A 21,335-nucleotide genomic window follows, 5' to 3' on the forward strand; every position below is an offset into this window, starting at 1 on the left:
TTCTGTGCCAGCAAGCTGCTCACATAAACCCCTGCTTCTAACTAGCTTGGTTACCTTGATAGAGATGTCATATTCCATTGCCTTAGTAATCCAACCTGCCCCTTTGTCATTTATGGCTTTGCTGAGCAAAAACTCTTTCACTGTAGGATGAGCAACCATAAGATGAATCTTATTGCTAGAGAGCATGTGCCTAAATTTCTTAAGGCTTCTTATTACTGCTACCACTTGCTTTTCTACAAATGAGTATCTAGTCTCATAATCATGCAAAATCTGGCTAAAGAAAGCAATTTGCTGTTCTAAACCTTCATCATTTTGCTGACACAACATTGCAGAAATAGTATCCTCACTCCCAAAGGCATATAGAATAAAATCTTTCTTAAAATTAGGATTAATGAGTAGGGGCTGCTGCAATTGCTTCTTTAATCTCTTCAAAACTGTTCTTACCTTCCTCAGTCCACTGAAAAGGAATGTTTTTCTTAAGCATGGTTGTAAGTGGCTGCATCAATGTTGCAATATTAGGAATAAACCTTCTGATAAAGTTAATCCTACATATGAAACTCTGGAGTCCCTTCTTATGTGCTGGTAATGGCAATGCCAGTATGACTGTGATCCTCTCAAGATCTATTGAAATCCCATGCTTTGAAACAATATATCCCAGCAACTTGCCTTCATGAACAACAAATATGCTCTTCTTGGGATTTAATGAAACTCCATATTCTTTGCATCTCTCAAATACCTGTCTGAGATGGTCAAGATGTTCATTAGCCTTTTTAGAAAAAATAGTTACATCATCTAGGTAAACCAAAACAAACTTGTTAATCAGGCCTTGAAATGCCATATCCATTGCACGCTGAAATGTTGCCCCTGCATTGGTCAGTCCAAATGGCATTTTATTATAAGCCATTGTACCCCACTTGGTGGTAAATGCTGTTTTGTACTAGTCTTCTTCTTTAACCAGAATTTGGCTATATCTTGAATAACTGTAAGTAATGAGAATCTCTTTGATCCTGATCCAACCTGCAAAATTTGCTCCATTGACGGCAACGGGTAATGGTCTTTCAGGGATGCTCTATTTAGATCTCTAAAATCAACACATAATCTCAGTTCACCATTCTTCTTCCTAACGGGAACTAGATTGGACACCCTGGATGTGTGCTTGATTGGAAATATAATATTTCCTTCAATCAACCTATTTAACTTAGTTCTCATAAGATGTTCTGATTTTGGATTAAGAGGCCTTTGTTTCTGCCTTACTGGTTTTGCATTATCTACCAACTCTATGGTATGCTGAGCTAAATGAGGATCAAATCCTTTCAAATCTTCATACCTCCATGCAAATATGTCATTGAATTCTTGACAAAGTTTTACAAAAGCATGTTTTTCTTTAGGGGTACATACCTTGCCAATTTTCAGTAGCTTGTCCTTGAATATTTCAACAGGTTCATAATATTCTTCCTTCACAAACATGCTGCCTTTATCCTTCCTGACCTGATCATTTGTATTAAAAATAGATTCAAGGGTTGCCAGACCCTTGGGCAGCTTGTTAGTTTTCAATTGGAGAAACTGATTTTCATATTGATCATTGAACTTACGCTGATTTCCAGCAGAAAACTCAGCTTCTTCAATTAGGAAATTAGTAATCTGCTCATCTGAGTCAAAAACCTGCCAATTAACAGTGTTATCTGGAACTGAGGGCCTTACTGCAACTTTAACATACTGTTGTCTATCAATATTTTCTAGTTCTATTGGAATATTAAACTAAGCTCCTAAAGCAGCAAGCCTATCCACTTCTTTATTTTGACTTCTAGGTATGGACAGCAGATTAAATGCATCAAAATCTTCAATTAAATCCCAAATTCTGTGCTTGTACATCTTCAAAACATCATTTTTGGTGACATGGATATTCCTTGGTTCACAACTAGTTCACTATCACCAAAAACTTGTAAACATTTAACTTTTTTCTTCCTAGCCCATTCTAAGCGATGTGCTAATGATTCATACTCAACTGTATTGTTTGTATAGCTAAAATAAAATATGAAAGCAGTGTAGTATCTCATACCTTCAGGTGAAACTAGCATAACACCACCTCCGGAACCATTTTTACTTCTTGAACCATCAAAATAGAGCCGCCAAACCTGATTTTTCTGCTGTTTTGATTGTTGGTCAAGGGGAATATCCTCTTTTTCAAGCTTAGGAATAACATAATCCTCCTCATGAATCATATAAACACCAAGACCTATTTCATCCATGCTGATGAAAGGATCTTCTGGAGTATTCCGGGCTGCCCACTTATCCAAATTCACATCAGGTATGCCTTGAACAAGTGTATTTGGATCTTGGATAGGTGGTAACTCTTCATGGTCTCTGATGGCAAGATCTGCATTTAAAGGACTTGGGGTATATGGGTTCTAAGTGGCAAGTAGCTTGGGGTTTTGACTTAATGGTAACCTTAGTACCATACCGGGTTCTAAAAAACAAGTGTGACCAATTAGCAGAAAGGTATCCTCCTAATTTTGCTGTGAAATCTCTAGATAGGCAAATAGCAAAGTGTGGAGGTAAGTCATCTATGTACATGTCCTGAGGTATTACAAAATTAGGACAAGCATGCAAGGTCAAACCAAGGTCTTTGACCAATCCAACTGACTTAACTGCTGTTCCATCTAACTGTACAACTCCTCTAGAAACAGGCTCATAAATTAGACCAAGTTTATCTGCAAGATCTTTGGGTATAATTGAACTACTGGCTCCTGAGTCTATCAAGCAATTGTGGACTAGATGGTTGCCAATTATCAATGTTACAAAAAACAAAGGAGGCTTTGGTGTTTGGATTGGCTGATTATTCTTAACTGGGATATCATTTGCTAATGCAACTCTATGCTGATCTTTTTGAGGCTCATTAGTCAAGGAAAGATTATCCAATTTGTCTCTCAACAATTCCTTTTGTCCAGGAATTTACAATGCATCTATCATTGTCATGGAAATAGTAATTTTTACCATGGATTCAACAATATTAAATGGAACACCACTAACCTTGTGTTGTACTTTTGGAACAGCAGACTCTTGATGAGCTGGTTTTAATTGAGATTGAACTTTCTGCTGTTCTTTAGGTGCTGTAGGTTGTCCTCTTGGTAAAATCTGCACATTCTGGACAGGTGGAGGTGTACTAACAGCTTGCTGACTTGTAGAAGCTTGTTGTTTTTCTTTATTTGGCTGCTGTCCGGATTTATTTTGTTGCTGTCCATTATTTACAGCTTGCTGTTGATTATTTGCAGCTTGCTGTCCAATGCCAATAGCACGTTTCTTTGACCTTGTATTTTCTACAACAGGTGAAAAAGGTCTATTTTGTGCTTGAGGATGATTAACTCCACAAAATTCCTCACCTTGCCAATTCATCATAGCCACCTCAGGACCTTCTGGTTCCTCATTTATACCTGCATCGTGATAAAACATGTTATTCTGAACTATCAAAGCTTGTGATTGAGCATTCATTGCATTTTGGCATGATGCTTGATTATGAGGTTGTTGGTAAGAAAAACACTACTCTTGTGCCATATTGTTCTGAGCAGGAACAATTTCTTTAGAATAGCTAGTAGTATTCTGATTATACTGCTGGTTTTGCCTATTGTTGTAGTTCCTCCTTTGATTCTGAGCATCAACTTGGTAGTTAGGCCTATTGGGTTGATAAGGAGCTTGATACCTTTGATTTTGGTTTTGGTTTTTCTTGATGTTCACCAATTCATTGCCAAAATTTTGCATAGTCTGCTGGATTTGTTGTGTTGCTTCAACATTCTTTATAAACATCTCTTGTAACGTCTGTAGTTGCTTTGACGAGTCTGCTACAACACTATTTTGAACATAATTTTGAAAACCTAGTGCTGGAACAACAGGTATTGCAGCTATAGGGGGTACTTGTAAAGGCATCAATGGCTGTATATCAGGAAAAATAGGCATAGGAGGCCTAGGGGCAATTTTACCAGCTTGTATAAGGCTGTTTTCTGCTTTAATAGATATATCATAAGCTGTTGGTAATGTAACCCCACCCATAGATTCAATCATAACAACAATATCGCTATTTAAAGCTCTCAAATAATATAAAATGCATGTTCAGGAGAGGGCTTTACCGTTGTAGGAATTCTATTCCAGGTTCGCTCAAACCGGTAATTGAAATCAGTCATCTGCTCTTGCGGTGTCCTTTTGATAGTGGTCATCTGCTCAACCAATGATAGGTGATCAGATTTATCTGCAAACTGCTTTGTTAGCTTATCACCCAAATCATCCCAATCAATAATTGAATTAATTTGCAAGCCCCCGAACCATTGTAATGCTTTGCCTTTGAATGATGCTGCCAGTAGCCTGAGCGCCACATTCTCTTGGGTTATATGGTGAACTGCACATAGAGATGCTATATCTCTTATGTGCTCAATGGGTGTAACGTGGTCTTCACTAGTGAAACTAGGAAGGCTTTTCAGAGCTGCTCTTGTTATAGGATCATGTTGGGTTAAATTCAAAGGGTTGCCTCCATTGAAGGGTACAAAAGCATGTGCTCTTGGTACGGCCATTATAAATACTGGAGGATTTACTGGTGGATTCTGGGTAATAGATGGCTGAATTGGAGTAGTTACAAAAAGAGGATTTATGCGGGTAGCAAAATTGGGCTGAGAATTATTAGGTAGGGGAGAAGAATTAGACAGAAGATTAAGATCTAGAGTTTCAAGAAAAACTTCAACTGATGAGCTTTCTGGAAACTCAATTGTTGAATTTGCTGTTTTTTGTGTCTTTTTTGTTGTCCTTGACCTTCTCTGCGATGGTGGTAGCTCAATATGCTCAACCAGATCCTCACTCTGTCTGGTTTGATACTTTTTCATATGCTGTTAAGACCTGTTCTGCACATAAAACCAGAAAATAGAGTCGCCAGGTACTTAAAAAAAATAACCTCAATAGGCTGAAATACTGCTGTCAATACCAAAACAACAGCAAAAATGGATTTTCTTTGAGCTGTGATAGCTCAAACGTGTCCCACCGGGCGTGCCAAAAACTATTGTCACTGAGGATTGCACCCGTGATGCTAAGTTCGAAAACAAGCAATCCTGTGAAACATGGAAACATCTTTCGAGCCTGTGGGTTGCTCAAAGTGAAGGTGAATTTTCGGAGATTAGGCTGGCTTCCTGTTTGGTGAATCTCTTGTAAATACTATTGATAAGAAATGGGATAGAAAGGGATAGAAAGCTTGAATGTAATGAAAATCTATCCTAATGAAGGTGATGCACCAAATATCTTATCTGTGATCTGCAACCTGCTTAACTCACAAAACCTTCAACAAATAACCTTGATTGCTTCACAACTCAACTGAACATGTAAATGCATAAATATTTCCTAGAAATGGATGAATTTAATGCATGCATGAAGGAAAAGAACGAGTTTTCACAACTTCAAGCAATTAAAATCAACTAACACAAACTAGAACCTGCACCTAACACGTATCTCCTTGCACCACAAATTGACTGAATGAGATAAATTAGAGGATAAAACCATAGGAAATTATCAAATCATTCATTCACTAAATAATACAAGAAGTGCCAAGAAGGAAATCTGCTGCTATATTATTGAAAAATAAAGGAGTGTTGCTGTTACAAAAACTCAAATACTGCTGAGCTACAATGTTTTTTTTGCAAAACTATGTATGCAAAAAAGAAAGAACCAGAGGGAAAAAAGAAGGATAGAAGGAATATATAGAAATCATGATGAATCCCCTTCAAAACCCTAAAAAGATTGCATGAGAAAAGCCTTGGGCAAATCTGCCCCAAAATGGCATAAAAACTCATGCATAATACTGTAAAATAATAATCTTTGCTGCTCAAAAGGACTGCCACTGATTCTGCATGAAGAGAAACCCTCATTACTGAATATGGAATTGCCAATCTCACCCTGAATAGCTTCATTGAAAAAACGAACCTCCTGTTTAAAAATCTGCATGTCTAAATGCGAAAAATAGTTATCCCCATGTGAAAGCTGCATGATGAACTGAACTGTAACTATATGGAAAAGAAATCCCACTGAAAAAAATCTTATGCATTCCCTGGCAACTGCTCTCCGTGTTGAAACTTCCTGTTAAAAATGATTGAAAAAATGCATCTCTCTATTTTCGCGAGCTTTCCAACGGTATGTAACACTTGCATGTTCAGACAATCAATAAGCATCTGCATTAATCTTTCATGCAGAAATTCATCTCCTTGCTTGGCGGGCTTTTCACCGTTCAAGCAACCAGTTCTGAGTCCACCGTGGAATTTTTATTATTGCCAGCCATTAGATCACCTGCATGAACCATGGCCGCTTGCATTAATTTTTCGTTTACTTTCTAGCGGTCCCCACTGTTTGCTTTCTTCATCCTGGGCCCACGAGAACGAGCGATGATAATAAACTTTGAACCATTGAACCACTTTGAACCGATGAAAGTTCAAGTTCAAAGTTGACTTAAAAAATATTTACATCCGCTCGTCTGTAGCCTTTTGCCACGTGTTAGCCTCTGATTTGTTCGCGGGTCCACTTTGTTTGCCATCTGGACATGCCACCTCTCTTGTCGCCAAGTCGCAACGATAACTTGGTGTGCAGCTTTCCATTGCGCCTTAGCAACCACCGTCGAATCCTTCAGACTTGCACGATCTCTAGCCTCTCTGAGCACTTTCCCTTATGCCACAGTGTCACCACGTGTCACCGTTTTTGGATCCAACTGGGCACCACCTTAACTGCCACGTCATCAGTCGCTATGTCGCAGGGGATAATCATCGAGCATCTTCATCATGCGGTAAAGCGACGGCCATCGATTTGTCCTCAAACTGCTTGATCTTTAGTACCTTAGCCGCTCACCTTTTCCGCACGTGCTTTGTCGCCAAGTCGCGGAGGTAACTGGCGAGCTTTTTTCTATAGTGGTATAGCGATAGCCCTTAGATCTTTCGGACTACCGTTGATCTTTCCTTAATTTGCTCCACCTTTAACCTCGGCTGATTTTTCTTTCTTGTGCCGCGTGTCAAGATGTGTCACCCTCTGATTGGCTCATGAGATCCGCCTGGGCACCACCTGTCTGCTGGGCTTGCCCCGCGTCTTGCTCTGTCGGATATCCTTCTTTCGGCCAAACTACTCTCCCAGCGAGCCGTTTACCAGTCTCATCGAACCTACGGTGTGATCGATATTATTATGTCGATGAAACTGAGCCTTCGGTGAAATGTTTTCGGGACTCATCACGGCCAAGGTCTATTCGATGTCACCCATCCGTGCCTTGTCACCAGCCACTAGATCGCCACCTCAGCTTTGGTCTTATACTTTCTGTTCCGCCACATCATCAGTCGCCAAGTTGCGGCAATAACCCAGTGTGCATCTTTCATTTGCACCTTAGCGACAGCCATTAGATCTTTGCAAGCACCGTTGATCTTTCTTGAACTTGCTTTCTCTTTAGTCTCCTCCCGCCAGCCGGTCACAAAATTAGGACGCCTTGAGATGTGCGTGCATTGGGTCCACCAAGCCATGAGCTTCTTCTTGCCAAAATCTCGTAAGCTTTTACACTATAGTTATATGTGACATTATATTTAAATGTGATAAACTCCCTCCGCGCGGCCGATGTGGGATAAAAGTTCCTCTTGCCTGGCAACTAAAACCGCTTGGAAACTCTCAGGCCTTTTAAAACCCTCTTTGCCGCCCAAGTAAAAACATTACATAGGCCGATTGCATTTTGCTCTGAGTTTCTTTTGTCCTTAATGTTTTAATAGTGACGCCATTTCATCTGCAATGGAGCATAGATGTCTCTGTGATCTACAACATACTGAGCTCAACCTCTTGCAAACACTATTATGCTTGAATACTAATAAATGAATATAGATGTGACATGACTTATCTAATGGATTATGATGGTTATTAATATACACATATTTGTACTCATATGTTTGATTCCTAACCCTTGCAGAAATAATTGTTCTTATGAACTATATTTCAAATGTTGTCTAATCTGATTGCAGGATCTAAACCAAGATTTATCTTGCTTAAAGCTTTTTAATCATTAAAGTTATAACCCTAACTATTTATCACTTCTTATGTTAATGGAATTTGTGATTTTAGGGTAAGATTAGGGATCCTCCCAAATGTGGACATTACAAAAGGAGATTTATGAGTGTTTATTCCACATCTAAACTCTGCCCTACAAGGGTAAGCTCTCTTTTCTATCTATTCTTTATTATAGGGTAATTCCACACCTAGGGTTTGACCTAGGAAACCCCTATCAATCCAACACCATTTTTCCTCTCTTGTGTGTGCAGGTATTAGATTCAACAAAGAAGGAATATAAGATTCTGAAGGTGCAGACTTAGACAAAGAGATTCAGACTTTGAAGAAGCAGAAAACCTTAGACACTATGACTTAGCCACATAGTTTGACACTTTTCCAACTAAATTTTAGGGAGAATTTTGAGCGACATCCTGATTTCGAATTTGTTTTTAATATGCACATCAGACACCTTCAAGACTAGGACGTCTAGCGACATAGTCTAGTACTTTTAGGCTCAAATTGCAGACACAATTTCCTTTCTATTCCTTTTTCTAGATCTGTACTTAGAGTTTGCATATCTATTTTGTAGCTTCTTGTTTATGTTGATTATTCTCAATTTTGCATCATTAGCTACTTCTTGCATTTAATCTTTCTATCTTATCCAATTGCGTATATTCTTAGAAAAAGGAAACAACTTACCATTGTGCCCAGCTCTCCCAAGGGTTTGGAGTTGGGCCTATTGGTTGTTTCCCCAATGTGGATTGATGTGAATGGGTTTGAGTCCTAGTTTGCATGTTAAGACTAGTGAACCCTATTCCACAACTTTACAAAAACAAAGTCATGTATAGAGACATTGCAAAACTTGATCTTCTCTATCTATGGGAAGACAAGCATTATGCGTGACTTTCGGATGCTAGGGTTGATTTCCCTAGTGAGGTCTATTCATGCAAAAGAAGTTGTTAGGAAAAAATTCAAATAAAGAGATTGAATTAGGCTTTGACACCAAATAAGGGAACAATAATTGTTAAATAGGTCATGCAACTTTGTTTGCCATTTGTGGATCAAATTTTCAACTTCTCCCAAATAAATGTGTAACAATATATTTACAAAATGGTAATATATCTAAGAAAGCACCATAGTACACCCACTCTCTTCTCTCAAATGATATTTAGGATAATGAAGATGTAGAGATTTGCAATAGGGCATATGTATTTTATAGATTTTGTGATCATGATTCATCATTGGTCTTTTACCTTGTACCACATAGACCTTCATGGCGAACACCATTTCCATGTTTTTTTTCAAAATCCTAGATGGGCATTGTTGTTCACCAAAACTGATTAACCCAAGATCACCTGCAAATCAATCTATGAGAAAGCCAATCTCAATCAATGAAACACTTCAGGGCTTGGACAACATAACTTAGGATCCTATTGATCCTCCTACACTTCAGGTTCTGCTAGACCTAGGGGGGGACACCCTTTGATGCAGTGAATCAGACTCATTTACCCACATATGACAGCATCAATAAAAGCAGGGAGATCTCATAAAAGGTTCAAAAAACAAGGAGGGTATTATAGATGGGCTAGATCTACACTTACAACTCAACAATATTTTGAATCATGAGATGGATGGAACACAACCACAGAACAGAAAAACAAAAGATATTCTGATTTGATTTTAAATTTCCTGTGCAAATAACTTCTAATTGTAACAGATCAGTGCCTTCATCTGGGCATAGAGTCAACACAAATGGCCACAAATGAAATCCAAGCTGCAGATCAGATTCATTGAAAGATATACCTGTACTAATGCCTGGCATTAATACATTTTGAACTTCAAATCAAAAGATCATACAAATCCAAACATTAATTCAGAATTCACAATTTCTGCTCATTGAATTTAAATCCTTTATGTAAAGCATGCCTAAGAACAGGAATTACACTCTCCCTTGGAGAAGATAAATTCAAAATCCCTTGAAGACTGAATTTATTGAAATTAAAAAAATGCCCGAAGACAATCCAATGGAAATGTATATATGCCTTACATATATATGGCCTGCAACTAAGAATTTACAGCTAAATGTATCTATTCCATGACAGAAAGAATGAGAACATCAACAATTACAACCCAAAAAATTAAAATGCACCAGATTGGAACCCCTCTTGGAAATCTCCCATAGAGAATTTCTAAAAAATTGGAACCCTTACAATTGAGAAGAAATGGGAATAAGAAGAGGAGGGAAAAAGATCACGTCTGCATAGCACACTGCCAAGCGTCCCCTTTCTCCAACTGAATATTCTCCTTTCTCCTTCCCATGGAAATTGCTCTCGAAATATCTTAGATCTGCTGGAACTAATTCCATAACTGCATTCCTCATTTCGAGAGCTTTCCGATGATATATAATACCTGCTATTTTGGGCAAAAATAACCTCTCAGGCGAATTAAACTTGGAATGCAGACCATCATTTAAATTTTTGCATTATACATTATAGTTTGCACTATATATTTAATTTTGATTTTTCAATCCATTTTTTGGCCTGACGCCCTACCACGTGGCAACCTGCGATTCGCTAGGAGGGTCCACTGGGTGACACCTGGGATGACATCTTACCTTTCGCCACTGGACTGCCTGCTTGTCGCCTCGTGGACTACCACCTGTCGGCCATGTCACTGCCACCTCACTCGCCATGTCAGTGGGACCTACGAGCTGGACCTCCACTTGGACCTGCCACGTCACCTTTCGCCATTTCACGAAGGGTAACGGGCGTGCATCTTTGCCTCGCAAAATCACGCGCACTGTCGGATCTTGCTGAACCTGCATGCTCTTTAACTCTTTGCCACTTCGCGATGCTTAACTGATGAGCATCTTCACTCCGCGACACAGCGCGCTTCGTTGATCTTCAGGGAACTTGCTCACTCTTTAACCTTTTCGCCACTTTGCGATGCTTAATTGGCGTGCATCTTCACTCCGTGAAACATCGCCAGTCGTTAGATCTCCTGCAACCTACTCACCAATTAAGTCGCCCTTTCTCTGCAAAACTTGCCTACCTCGGGATCCGTGCTTGCGTGGGGTCCACCTGGTTGCCACTCGGCCTCCTTGGTCGCCTCGAGAAACGCGCCCGCGCGCGTGGGGTCCGCCTGGTCGCCCAGCTAGCACCTTGTGTCAAAAGCCCTTAAGGCTTTGACATTATACTAGTGTGTAGCTTTGTATTTAAATACAAAAAGGTTCCCCTCCACAGTCAATGTGGGATATATGCATTTGCCTGAGATTGTGCATTTGCTTGAAATTTCTCAGAGTCTTTCATGGCTGTCAATGGCGTTTGCTAAATACCTTCATCTGCCTCCATCTCACACTTCATGCAGGGAGGAAGAAACGGCCATTTACATGCCCAAATGCATTTGTTTGAAAGGTCTATTTTAAAAGACATCGCCTTCCAAAGACCACGCAGGGAGGATGCTGCTTCAAACCTGCCAACGCATTATGCTTGAAAGTTTCTTGATGATCTTTTAACAGCCATCATGGGAGGAGGTGAAAGAATTACTACGCACAGCCTTATGATTTAACAATGCTAACTTTATAACTCGTTGAAAATCTCTGCAGTCTTATCCATTTTACGCACAACAGGGAGGAGGCATAGGGCGTGGAGAACACCATGCTGAAGGAGGGAAACACCTGCTAATTGCATTAATTTGAAGGTTTGAATGCCCATTAAACTTCCTTTTGTGGCTCACCCACCTCGCAGAGGCTCACGCACCTGCCATATTGCATTGGCTCCATGTTTTCAATGGCCTTTTCAATTCCATGCTCCACTTTACATCTGCAATTTGCATTTGTTTGAGGCTTCAACGCAGCCTTCCAATCTCTACGCAGGGGATTCAACATTAAACACCTGCCATATTGCATTTGCTTGAACTTGTTTTAATGCCCTTTACCATGCCACGTAGAGGGAGATAATTTGCTATGGTTGAAAGTTGGAGTTTTCTGATTGCTGCAACACGTGGGGGGGGGCTTTGTACCGTTTGCATTTAGTTGAAAGTTTCTGCAGCCTTTGCCAAAGCCACACAGGGGAAATTGGCTTCAAATCTGCCAATTGCATTTTGTTTTAAACCTCCCCACTCTCCACGCAGAGGCATCACTTGGCCTGCACCTCATGTACTAGAGGAATGTTGGCAATATAACCACTTTTGCATTTGGTGAAAAGTTAAAATGGCCTTCAGCCATGCCACGCTGCCTTCATTGATTTCCTCCTTCCATTGCATTAATTTGAAGGTTTGAACCTTTTTCATGCCAAAGACCTACGGTAGGGAGGATTTGGGGAGGCCATGGAGTTTGGGCTTCATGCTTTGCATTTGAAATCCCAATGCCAACAAACCTAAAACTATTTGCCCCACAAACCTGAGAGTATGGACTTGTAGCAGAATCCAAAATGGTGCCTCACAAGCTCCTTGCATTTCTTTGTCAGACTGTGGATAAAACTACCATATGCACGCCCAAGAGCAGCATTAAAAATAATATAGCCATCAACACCGGCAATGCTTCCTTCAACTCAAGAATCTTCAATATTCTTTCGCTCAACAGCTAAATCAAATAGACCTCAAGATTGCCATTGGCACTGAAATACCAATCTATCTCCCATCTTTCTTCAACTTTCTTTCTCGATACTTAAATCATTTAACATATGATTTAACAATAACAATTTAGATCTTGCTGAAAAGGCACATGAAGCCACAAGTCAGGTCAGACCCCAAAGTGGGTTCGGCTAAATTTTTTTTCGTTTTCATGCAAATGATCCCTGAAAACACCTTAGGAACCTTGAACATGCCTCTGGAATCGATCGGTACCATTTTCGGATCATCAAACTAAGTTTTGCAACTTTCAGGCGCCTGCGCCACATTTCCGCATTTAATTGCGAAGACGTAATTTTCAAACGGGTCAAAACACCTTTCTGGACCTCACCATCTGACAGGCATGTACTCTAATATACAAACATGAACTCTACCAAGTGGTTTCTCAAGACGAATCCCGAGTGAAGAAATATTAATGGTCAAAGATGACCAACTGACTTTGTCGACACTGCGGACCTGATGAAGTCAATGCGCAGGCAACACATGATGCCTTTCTTAAAAATATCAAACGATCTCCACAGACCCTCAAATCTGAGGCATAGGTACCTTGAAGTACATATCAAATCTTAGAATGCTTAGTTCGACCGGGAAGCTGACTAGGTGCAAATGGTGCGCTCATGAAAATAGCCACATTAACTGATATAGCAATGAAAGTACGGAACACTGAAAAAGATGGCTCAAGAAATCCTTTTGAAAACCGATCAAATGGATTGGTAGGAGCTTGAAACTGGAAACATAGCTTGTCATTTATACCAACAATAGCCCGGAACAAACATTCTAACATGACACTCATTGAGGCAACTTTTACACTTATGCAAAACAGGGCTCCGACTAGCAGCTAAAACAGGGACTTGTCAAACCATACAAATTGCAATCAGATTGAGCTTGCTAAACTGAACAAATGGATTCACAAAGACTTGAAATTTTGCACGGAGGCACACTTTTATGCATAGAATTCAATGCACTTTGAAACTCTTCATGATGATCAATAGGGCAAAAGATATAAGCACTCAAAGTAGGCTACTTGGTAAAATCTGCATATGTGCCTAAAATGCACTTTCAGCTCACCCCTTGAAATGGGTACCTGATAAATTGATCCAAACTGAATTCTGAAAGTTGCACAACACTTCATTAACCAAATGAAAGGTGTAGGACACATTTCCCAAGCCTTATCCTTTGAAAATCAACTAGCTCCATTTTACCCTCTCTCTGACTAGTCCATTCAAACTGACTCATTTTATGATCATTTGGAAATGCAGAGCAAAATTTTGAAATGTGCCTCTCAAATTCACTCAAATTTAATGAGTCCCAATAGGCATATTGGAAACTAAACAAACATTGAATGGTTGTAAGTTTTTTTTGAAAAAGTAACTAAAATGTCCTTGTCTTTGTTAGGGGATGGCTAGTCGTCCTTGTGACAGATAAGGAATATTTGGACATCCTGTTGCAACCCCTAATGTCCACAATTGTTTTTGACATCTCGGGGATGTTATCTAATTTTTGACAAAAAAGGGGATGATAGGGGGATATTTTGTAAGTGTCCCCACATCTCCGAAACATACCCTATAGGGGACAAAAGTAAAAGGGTAGGGGATGCGTTTCCAAGGAGTATTGATTTTAATGTATTGCAAACTAAGGTTCTTTAGCTTCTTATTGTTTGATTCCATATTTCAACACCCATTGAATTCTATATAAATCAGAACTAGGTAAAATCTTCTTGGGTAATTAGCAACATGATATTATGAAGATTTATATTTTAGTTTCTCCTAATATTTTGAAGTCACTTTTAAGATGCCTATAAACTATATATGTTACAAGTTGAGGAGTTGTATTTGTGGGATATTATTGTATTAGTTTGACTTTATGTTTATGTAAGTGCCATTGAGGTAAAAATGTGTTCATAGTTTTTGTCCTATCACATGCCTTTGGTGAGTAAAAATTTACAATGAAGGTAGGGAGATTGGAGTTCAATTCTTCTTGTCTGAGGTAGGCTTTGAAGCCTTGTCAAATTTTTTGCTTTTTGATTGTTTTGAAGAGTGGATATTTTCTAATTTTATTCAAAGTGGGGCTAATTCCCTGTTGTGAAAGTTAATTTAACACAATATTTTAATATTCTATTAAATAATAGGATACAATTACAAAGAGGTTCGTCTCCTTATATAGACAATGGAGGATGAAACCATGCAAAAGGATAAGCATAATATAACTCACCCAACACTAAAAATAGCAAACTAAAAAGATAGAAAAAAAACGTGACTAAGGTGACTTTATTGCAACTGTAAGCCTTCTCTTCTAATAATTATTTACTACTATTTTAATACCCCTTCCTTAAGTCTTACTTCGGTGAATCAAAACATATCAACTAAAAACACCCCAAACCGTGAATTTGCCATTCTTTAGAAGCTTTTCTTTGAAAACAGACCATACATCAAGTAGAACTCCAAGCTACCTCAAACCTCCGTAAAGATGTAGCTTCTGAGCTGAATTCCCAAGTTCCTAGACTAATATTTCCCTGCACTCCTGAATTGCAAATCTATTGAACTATTGGATGACAATCCATGCTAAGATACACTAATAGAGATCCATCAAGTTGTCTCATAACCCTCAAAAGGGTATGACTCCCAAGATCCACAGGCTCCCAAGTTAACTAGGCAACCATTCATTTTGAGCTTTATCTACACTACCTTCCTACCTATCTTCAAAGTGTGGACTTCTTAGAATATATGCAATTCATCATTCATCTTCTAGGCTCTCCTAGCAATGCATCTGGAGGATCTTCAACATGGCGATAAAGTGTTTACATTAACTTCAAGATGTACCTTAACACATTTTACTTCAAGATACCCATAGACAAAGTGCATAGTTGTCCAAGCTTCCGAGTTTGTTCCGTCTTCATTGTGCTGATCATTGAGAGCAACTCCAGCGAAAAGAACAATGAATGCAATTATAGAGTCTAATGTTGCTACTACCTTAATTGCAAAAGTAAGTCTGTCACCTGGAATCTCAACACCCATAACTTGAAAAATGTTTCGATCATTCCAGTACTTCATCATCATAGATGGGCCTCCAATCTCATCCATTGTAGTGAGCACACATCAGACCCAACTCACCCATGAAACTTTTTTCATGTGATGTACTAAATAGCTCACAAAAACCCTCGATAAAAAATCTTTCACAATAGCCCAGCAAAATAAATGGTGAAACCATATGCCCTAGCTGCTGCAGAGTAGAAACCAAGTGTGCGGATTAATCTTGCATAAAATCCGCCTATGATTTTCAACCATGGAAAAATTTGTTAAAAATCTTGGCATAAAAAGACTTGAGTAATGGCTGCCGAAATAAACAGGTTGCAGCACAATTTTAACTTGAAAAGAGGTGCGATTTAACTCGTACCCAAGGCAGGGCATGATTTGTGGTAAAATAAAATACTGATGAAAAAAATAACCTCATGATTTTTGGTAAGCTTTATCTTCTAATAATTATTTAATATTATTTTAATAGTTCCTTGTTATATCCTCCTTGAATTACTTTCTTATATATTGACATAATTATTGTGCAGCTACTTCAAAACTTCATACTTTGGCTGAGCTCAATTTGGGAGTAAAGACCCTGGGGTTTCGTGGAGAGGCTTTGAGTTCACTTTCTGATGTTGCTTTGCTTGAGGTGACTACAAGGGCACGTGGAAGTCCAAACGCCTACACAAAAATTGTAAAAGTGAGATTCTTTGCTTTCTGTATTTCAAATTTTGTACCATTTAAGTGAAATGAAGACTTCTCTCTCAAATTTTCATTTTAGCCTTAATTTTGAGTTTTAATGGTTTGTCAGGGTTGTAAATGTTTGTCACTTGGACTTAGTCATGGCACTCGAGGACTTGGAACAACAGGTAGATATTGAAGTTTCTGGAAAGGGTTTGTGTGTCACTTGTACATCTATGATTTTTATCCATGCCTTAAAGAAAAATATCTGTTTGAGAAAAGGATTCTATTCCTCATAACTAAGCTGAATTATATTATTCTAATTAATTACTATGCAAGCATTAGATGTTGCAAAGGAATACATAGAAGATGATGCATTGATGTTTTTGTATTTCAAAGGACTTATATAGCCTGTTTGGAACTTCACATGATTTTTCTGTTGGTGGATCAAAGTTAAAGCTGTATTGACTGCCTAAAATGTATATGAAAGAGTTCTGTTTTGCAATTGAAAATATATAATTTAAACTCCAGGGGAAATCATTTTTCCATGGAACTTCACATTGAAGACAAAGATCACTAAAATTTCAAAGCTATTTCAAAATCATCACGTCTTTAGAAAATGCAACCAAAAGAGCTGAACTGGCAGGTGCAATTTGAACTGTCGAAGACCAATTTGCTTGACTGAGCAGCTTACACTGAGCTAACTCATTTATTGTCATCTGTTTCTTCCATTGGCCATGATAAACAGTGGATAAAAGAATCATACCACCAAAAAGTTTATCAGTGGCAGGGCTTGCAGACTGAACATTAGTGTTGCTATCCCTTAATGAAGTGAAGCTAAAACTATCTTATAAAAAAAATTAAAAATGTTGAAGGAAGCTATAAGAGGTGCCCTTTGGGTTGTTCTGATTCCATCATTGTTTACATGAAGAGCGGACACAAGAAGAGAGAGTATGGAGTTATTGGGATTTTTTAAGGAGTGCAAGCAAGTAATATTGCTGTAACAGATGATTTTGGTGTTATATATCTTCCAAGAGGCTTTGGGTGAAGCATTTATTGTTACCTCTTGCAGTTGCAAAATATGATTCATTTGTTCAAGTGTAACTTGGTTGACATTTGGATTAGTTAGCATACTCTCTGGCATGAATATGTCTATATTGTCACTGCCAGGCAATATTTGGTATATATCATTTAGCTTTACTGCAGTTTATTGTATGAATAAATTTTAATTTTTTGTTTTTCACGGTTCTGTTTCGATTCTACTGTTTGCCAAAGTGATGAATTTGAATTTAAATTATGCAGTTATTGCCCGTGATGTATTTTACAGCCAACCAGTTCGAAGGAGGCTGCTTCAATCCAGGTTATAATATATTAATTGCATATTTTCTTCTATATATGCTGAATTATATACTCTTTTATTTTTTTTAAGACAGAATTTCCTAAGTAGATTTGTCTATAATGGTTCATTATATATTTTACAATCTCTTCAATCATATGCTGATTCTTTTTGTTTTGTTGTGTGCTGATTTTTAAAATGGATGGATGCTAACAGTCCCAAGAAGGTTCTGCAGTCAGTAAGGGAGCGTGTTCTCCGGATTGCCCTTATTCATCCCCATGTGGCATTTAAAGTCATAGATGTGGACAAGTAAGATGCCATTTTGCTATTATAATATTGACATCTTTGCTCCATCGACAGAAATTAAACAGAGAAAATATAACTGTCATCTTCTTTTATAATAGGGAAGAGGAAGTCATTCACACCAATTCTGCCACGTCTTCCATTTGTATACTTAGTAGCATTTTTGGGACTGAGCTTGCCAATAACTTACGTGAACTTGATTTTGCCAAAGGAAATCTAAGGCTTTCTGGATTTTTGTCGAAGTCACCCAATCATCTGTCTTCAAAGGTTTGCAGAAGTCATTGTTACGTTTTTGTCTCTTACTTATTTCTTGTATGTAATAGAAAATAGCGCATGGGTTTTATTCTTTTCATTTGTGTTTTCATCTTGTTTGATGGGAAGCACTTATCAGCTGGTTAAATTTCACTTCTCTTTTCAGGCTGTGCAGTTCTTCTGTATCCTACATCCTACAGAGGAAATATTGTAAACAATTTTTTTTGGTGAAGTCATATTTTATAATGATTTGTAGCCTTGATTCTTATAGACATCAACTCTCATTTTGTTCAAAAAACTCCCATCCATAAATTGCTGAACAAACAATCAACCAAAATCAAGAGCATTTTGGTACCATCAGACGATGATCTGGATCAAATAGACAGAGGAAATGAAAAACCAGTCAAAGATTCCTGTGAGATGCATCTATATCCAGCCTACGTTTTGAATCTGAGTTGTTCCCTTTTGAGCTATGATATCACATATGAAGTATCAAAAACTATGGTGGAATTCAAGGTAATGTACATTCTACTTTATTCTGTTCTGAATTTATTTTGAAACATAAATGTGTAGAATGAATTTGATTATCATCTTGCATTCTTCATGATTTGTCATGTATTAACTGAGTATCTTTCCAGGGAAATTATGTTGTTTTCATGAGTTTATACTTCAGGGAATTTGACACAATGCATGTTTGATATGAGCAAGTAATGTATTAATAGGGAGATTGATGGCGATTATTCTATCTAGTTGGTATGAAGGCACCTTTGACTCTCCCACTTATGAGCATGCAGCTTACTTATCTAAATATAACTTAAGCCTTTGTTGAGAAACACTTCTTTCATCAAAGACTTGGCCCATTTATCTGATTTTGTTATGTACAAACAAGTTTGAGAGGAAGCTTTGCTTATAAGTTTTGATATGGTGTTGTTGTAAACCAAGGCATCAATCAAGGAGTCAATTGAACTGGTGCTACAGACTTCTGGTTTGATAGAGATTTGTCTAAGATATAGCTTTTTCTCTACTAGAGATATCATCCATAAGCAGATTGAGGGCATACTATGTGATCTCCTCTCTGGCTGATGGTTAGAAGGGATAGTATTTAATTTGTGCCTTCTGAAACCAAAATGGTGGAAGACGTATGTTGATGAAACTCATATTTGTTGACAGCAAAGAGAATCTATAAGAATTCCATATTCACATAAACAACATTGTGGACAGCATCAAGTTTATATAGAAATTGGAGATGAATAGTAGTTTACATTTTTTGGATGTTCTCCTTACAAGAAAAGTAGATGGTGCACTTGTTCATCAAATCTTTAGGAAATTGATTCATGTGGATCTTTATTTACATGCTATGTCTCATAATCTTTCAGCACAAAAATAGGAGTCCTTAAAACCTTGGATGCGGGGTCTTAAGAAGTTGTGATAACGAACATCTGGAGCACAAGATTGAACACTTGCCAAATTTTTATAAGAAGAATCACTACAAATAGAAACTGATTGCTAGGGCTGTATTGAACAACAACAAAGTTTCAAAGACCGGACTCATGTTTCAGTTGCAAGATTTGGATGGCATTTCATGTATAATTGGCATTTTCAACAATATTTCAAGCCCGAAAACATCAAGTTTACTTTTCTCCCTTATCACCAATATTATTAAAGCCATAAGGTCCTTGAATGACAAGCTGGAACCAGCTCAAAATGGTGGAGTATATTGAACTGATTGCTTTTTTGGTGTCCCCTACATTAATGATAAACATAAATTCCATTAATAAGGGTTATTAAATTATTTTTTGCTAAATTATCCTTCTCAACTAAGCATGGAATTTGTACTGAAGATGCAAATGTTATTGCTATGGATTATCATTATTTTAAGCATCACTCAAAGGAGATAGTGGAGGTACTTAAACATCTGATATTAATTTGAAGGAGGACAAATCTTTTAGCTTAAGCCATTCTTTGCTGCTAATATCAACGTGCTAAAAATGTTTCTGTCAGCTTAGGAGATGTTGATACTTAATAGCTTCGGTAAGATAAATGATTGAATGGGAGATAAATGAAGTCTCCCATTCAATCATCTATCTCATCGATAGATAAATCCAGATCTCAAATGATTATTCCTTTATCTATAATTGCTCTCCTTATTCTGATACAGTCAATTACGTTACTCATGCAAACTGATCGAGTGCAAACTGTTAGACTGATAAACCGATAATGATCGGGTCTTATTCTAAACCCTCCCGATTCATTATCGGGTTATCACTTTTATAGCCATCGAGTTTATAACCATCGGGCTTAATGCATATCACCGACTAACTAATGTTATCGAGATAAATTGATAAACCGACTAACTTATGTTATCGGGTTTAAACCGATTAATAGTAACCACCGATTGATATTGCCACCGATTATCATCGGATTAATTATATTAATAACCGAAGTGACTTCGGTTCTTTTGTATATGTGATGACACCGATTAAGCAATCGGTTAAGGAGGGACACGACCAAGGGGTATCTTGGTCGGTCATGTCCAAGGGACATGATCGATCAAGGTACCACTTGATCGGTTCCCTCCATGATATATATACCCAATGATATATTGTGGAGAACACATAGAAAATATAAATGCTCTCTCTCCACCTGCAACAAAGAAAAGAAATCAGATTTATTATATTGAGAAATAACATTTACTTGAAAGGAAAATAACCTTGAATATAACTTGCACCTTGAATTGAAAATTGACATACATTTACATGGTATCAAAGCTATAGTTAAAACGAACCCGAGGCTATTCAATTTTGTGGAAAATTCTAGACAAGCATATATTCAACATCACATTTCTCCAAATGGCTAGCACTATCAGATTCGAAGATAGACTCGGAGGAGGCGATGACTTCTCAGCATGGAAGTTCAGAATTAAGATGATTCCAAGAGAAAATAAAGTTGAATCATTTGTAAAAACTGAAATTACAGAACCTGAGATTGAACCTGACAAAGCAACCTGGATAGAGGGAAATGAAAAGGCCATCAAAATCATAGTTGATGGGGTGAGGAATAATATTATGCCCATCATAAGGAAACATGAA

At 37.9% G+C, this 21,335-nt stretch overlaps 1 protein-coding gene across 5 annotated transcripts in view; it reads left to right on the plus strand.

Moving 5' to 3' along the window:
- LOC131059993 (uncharacterized) overlaps positions 1–21,335 on the plus strand; it is a 257,233-nt gene that overhangs the window by 84,747 nt on the left and 151,151 nt on the right. For 3 of the 5 annotated variants that reach the window (XM_059210074.1, XM_059210075.1, XM_059210076.1), the window contains exons 5-11: positions 16,220–16,374; positions 16,486–16,543; positions 17,658–17,715; positions 17,908–18,000; positions 18,096–18,261; positions 18,413–18,428; positions 18,518–18,762. In XM_059210074.1, the coding sequence (XP_059066057.1) occupies positions 16,220–16,374; positions 16,486–16,543; positions 17,658–17,715; positions 17,908–18,000; positions 18,096–18,261; positions 18,413–18,428; positions 18,518–18,762 (791 nt within the window). Of the gene's footprint in view, positions 1–9,190; positions 16,119–16,219; positions 16,375–16,485; positions 16,544–17,657; positions 17,716–17,907; positions 18,001–18,095; positions 18,262–18,412; positions 18,429–18,517; positions 18,763–21,335 lie in introns of those variants that run through there. The other 2 variants (XM_059210077.1, XM_059210078.1) reach the window with 2 other exon arrangements.

Source organism: Cryptomeria japonica, chromosome 8, assembly GCF_030272615.1.
Source record: "Cryptomeria japonica chromosome 8, Sugi_1.0, whole genome shotgun sequence".
Classification (NCBI taxonomy): Eukaryota; Viridiplantae; Streptophyta; class Pinopsida; order Cupressales; family Cupressaceae; genus Cryptomeria; species Cryptomeria japonica.